Below are 3,372 nucleotides of genomic sequence, written 5' to 3'. Positions count from 1 at the left end.
CAATTCTCATTAGTACTGTGGTAAAACAGGTATTTAGTTGAAACCACCCAGGGGAATGAGACTGAGTTTCTCTTGGCAGAGAAGAAGGAACAGCAGGAGTAGGTACTTCAACAGGAGCAGCAAACCCTAGAGTGACACTCACGTCAGAGAGAAAACACCAGGAGACGACTTAAGGTGCTCTGACCACAGGCGGGGGGAGGGGGGGGAGATGCATGCTTTTCAAATGGGTGTGTCTTGGAGCAGCTATCCATGGCTACAATCTCAATGATTACAAGAAGGGGAGCCGTTTCACTCCTAACTTTCCATAGAGACCTCTACCCCAGCACCCCACGACACCCGCCTCCCCCTATGTCTGTCAGCAGTGCGGAGTGACTCCTGCCCTTTCTCTGGAAGACTCGCTGCCTCCAGGGCTTTCCTCACTTGTTCTTGCTTCTTTGCTGAAACCCAAGTAGACGGGAACACCATACGGAAAAACCAATCAAGTCAACGTTTTGATGGAAAATGGCCACAAAAACATGGCCAGTGGTTTGGTTAATCGCATGGACGCTAATCATGAAAGGATATCAAAGAAAATAGGTTATAAATTACCTAACTGCTAGCATGACAATGTGTATTGAATTTCTTACATTGCCAACCTATTAAGTGGGAAGTGACATACAGTCTAGAAATTCATGACAGACGCACTGGCAAAAGCCATACACCATAAGGATAACAAGGCTCGAGGGGACGAGGCTGACAAAGACAACCCCAAGGGTGACTTTCTTAGAGACGAGTAAGTAGATCCCCAAGGGTAAGGAGCTGAAGTAGAGCAAACCTAGCAACCAAACCAACACCCGGATCGACGTCTGGAAGAGCAGGGACGTGCAGTTCCACACAGTCCAGTTGTGTGACACGGTGGTAATGGAGTCGAAGCTGGCAGGCCTGTAAAACTCCACCACAGGTGTGGAGCTAAGGGACGGGGAGCTCTCCCGCTGCACCTCCATGATGGTTATGACGAGGCAGTTGGAGGATGTGTGTGAAGGACTCACGAGGGAGGCCAGTCTCTTGGGTGTCAGCAGCAGCTCGGTGGGGTTCTCTGGCAGGCATTTCTTCCCTTTGCCTCCACAAGTCAAGTTCACGAGGATGTTGTTGTCGTCGGGTAGGCTGCTGACTTCATCATCTGGAAGGCAAGTCTCAAACCTACAGAAGGGACACACAATGACCCCGTGTGAGGAGTCCCCAAAGTCGATGATCTTGTAGAGGCATTTGGCACAAACCCTGTGGCAGCACTCCAGCACTTTGGGTTTCCTCTGTTTCAGGTTGTACCGGTTATAGCAGATCTTGCACTCGAGCTCGTCTGAGACCTGTGACTCTGCGGCGTCTTCTGGCAGCTGACTGGCCATCTTGAGTTACCTGTGTACAATCTCCTGCCAGACGTGTCTCTCTAAGGAATGACTTCAATTAAGGTTCCCTCTGAATAGCGTATCACCCCAATCAGGCAGAGAGGTAGCAAGGCTGGACAAGTACTGAGAGGAACCCGAAATCTTCCAGGCATTTTCAGCTTCTGTGTCTAACTCTCTGTCTCAAACGCATATGAAAAAAGGCCACATGAAGGGTCTGCAAAGAAAAAAGAGATTCTAACATATGAATAGTTAACGGGAAAGGTATTTCTGAAAAGTGCATTATGGAATTTTCTGGGCTTCAATGACTACAAGCAACAGACTTTAAACGTGAAATCCCCTCCTGCCTCCAGGACAGTAGAGTGTTCTCTCTGTGCTTAGCTGTTTCAGCCCACAAATATGACAGCAAAGGAGGAATTTAGAATTCTAACGGGTGTAAAGTTCAATCTGGAGCACTGCATGGCTAGATACAATAAATTTCCTCTCTGGTATGTGTGCCCAATTCTGGCGTCCTTGAAAACAGAATGAGACACATATGAGAAACAGATAAATTCAATTTTCAATCAATTCCACTCAATACAGAATATGTAATTATTGGTATAAATACCAGTTGTTTAAATACCCTCAACAGTGTTTAGGAACGTGTAAAGGGAAGCCTTAAAGAAAAATGTTGATAGTGTTTCTTCAGGAAGTATCTTGATAGAGATGAAAGCATGTTTCAATTAAACAGACTGTTCTCACCTTCTCAGTGTAAAGAAATCAGATATAAACACTTTTGTCTGAGTATTCGATTTCAAACTTTCTATTTCAACACTAGTATTGGAAACCATAGTTATACATATACATTCACTGGAGAAAAAATAAAACATGTAACACCCAACGTAAATATTTTAAACAAGTCAATTTTAATTCCCAAGAAAGGGAAGTAAACACAGACAATGCGTGCAGAGTTACAGCTCTAAGCATGAAGAATCACATATGTGGGGTCATCAAGAAACGCTCAAAGTTCACCAACTCACCTGCTTTGCCTCATGTCAACTCTCCTTCCACAATAAACAGAAAGCACAATACAATCAACAGTCCTTAATATTCACCCTTAATTTCAACTACTGCCTTTGGCCAATTGGCTAAAGCTTGATTTATGTGTGTAGCCAGGTCTCATTCACCAATACTAATGGGAGGGTGCGACGGTATGAAAAATCTCCACACCCGTTTTATTTAGCTTCGATACATGTAATATTTTTGGTGGTAGATTTGTCTTAAGCCCTGTTTTGCTTGGAAAAACATCAACACATGCTTGCATTTCTGAGCACAACTCCAAGCAAAAATAGCAGAAGGCCGCCACAACAGTTCTGTGAAGCAGAGTGCAACCAGGCTGGGGTTAAACTTTGCTACAGACCATACCGCTGAACAGGCACAGATCAAAGGCCATCAAAACTAAACACATTATGTTCTGTTTTCAGCTATCTTCCTGCTCAGCCTTCAAAACCAAAAAACAACCCATTGCCATCAAGTGCATGCCGACTCATAACGACCTCATGTGTTACAGAGCAGAAGCGCTCCACAGAGTTGTCTGGGCTGTAGTCTTTACGGAAGCAGACCAGCAGGCCTGTCTTCCATGGAGCTGCTGAGTAGGTTCAAACAGCCAACTTTTAGGTTAATAGTTGAGCACTTAACCATTTGCACCACCCAGCAGGAACACTAAGCCTCATGCCCTCCCAAATCCAGGCATACCAAAACTAGAATTGGTAGCAGTCATTGTTTCCATTGTCATCAAAAGGACAATGCATGTGGCGTTGTGTGAGAAAGAAGAAAGTATGTAAGCATACAGATAAAGGAAGAGAGACCAAAATGTTCAATGAGGATATATAAGCAAAATGACATCCAAAAGCAAGGTATCTGAAGGCTGAGAATGCTAGACTACACATATGTAAGTACCAACAATGAGCACACAATATACTGTGAGCAGTGACAGTTGGCAGAGTGCATTAGT

At 44.5% G+C, this 3,372-nt stretch overlaps 1 protein-coding gene across 1 annotated transcript; it reads right to left on the bottom strand.

The window, feature by feature from the left end:
• Nucleotides 1-540: 540 nt before the first annotated feature.
• RNF182 (ring finger protein 182) lies at nt 541-1,382 on the bottom strand. Its single transcript, XM_064295221.1, has one exon. The coding sequence runs from the start codon at nt 1,380-1,382 to the stop codon at nt 639-641; it is 744 nt and encodes a 247-aa protein (XP_064151291.1). The 3' UTR covers nt 541-638.
• Nucleotides 1,383-3,372: the final 1,990 nt, after the last annotated feature.

The sequence above is a fragment of the Loxodonta africana genome, chromosome 1 (genome assembly GCF_030014295.1).
Source record: "Loxodonta africana isolate mLoxAfr1 chromosome 1, mLoxAfr1.hap2, whole genome shotgun sequence".
In the NCBI taxonomy this organism is placed as follows: domain Eukaryota; kingdom Metazoa; phylum Chordata; class Mammalia; order Proboscidea; family Elephantidae; genus Loxodonta; species Loxodonta africana.
The sequence above is the reverse complement of the archived record's forward strand: the minus strand, read 5'-3'. Positions and strand labels throughout refer to the sequence as shown.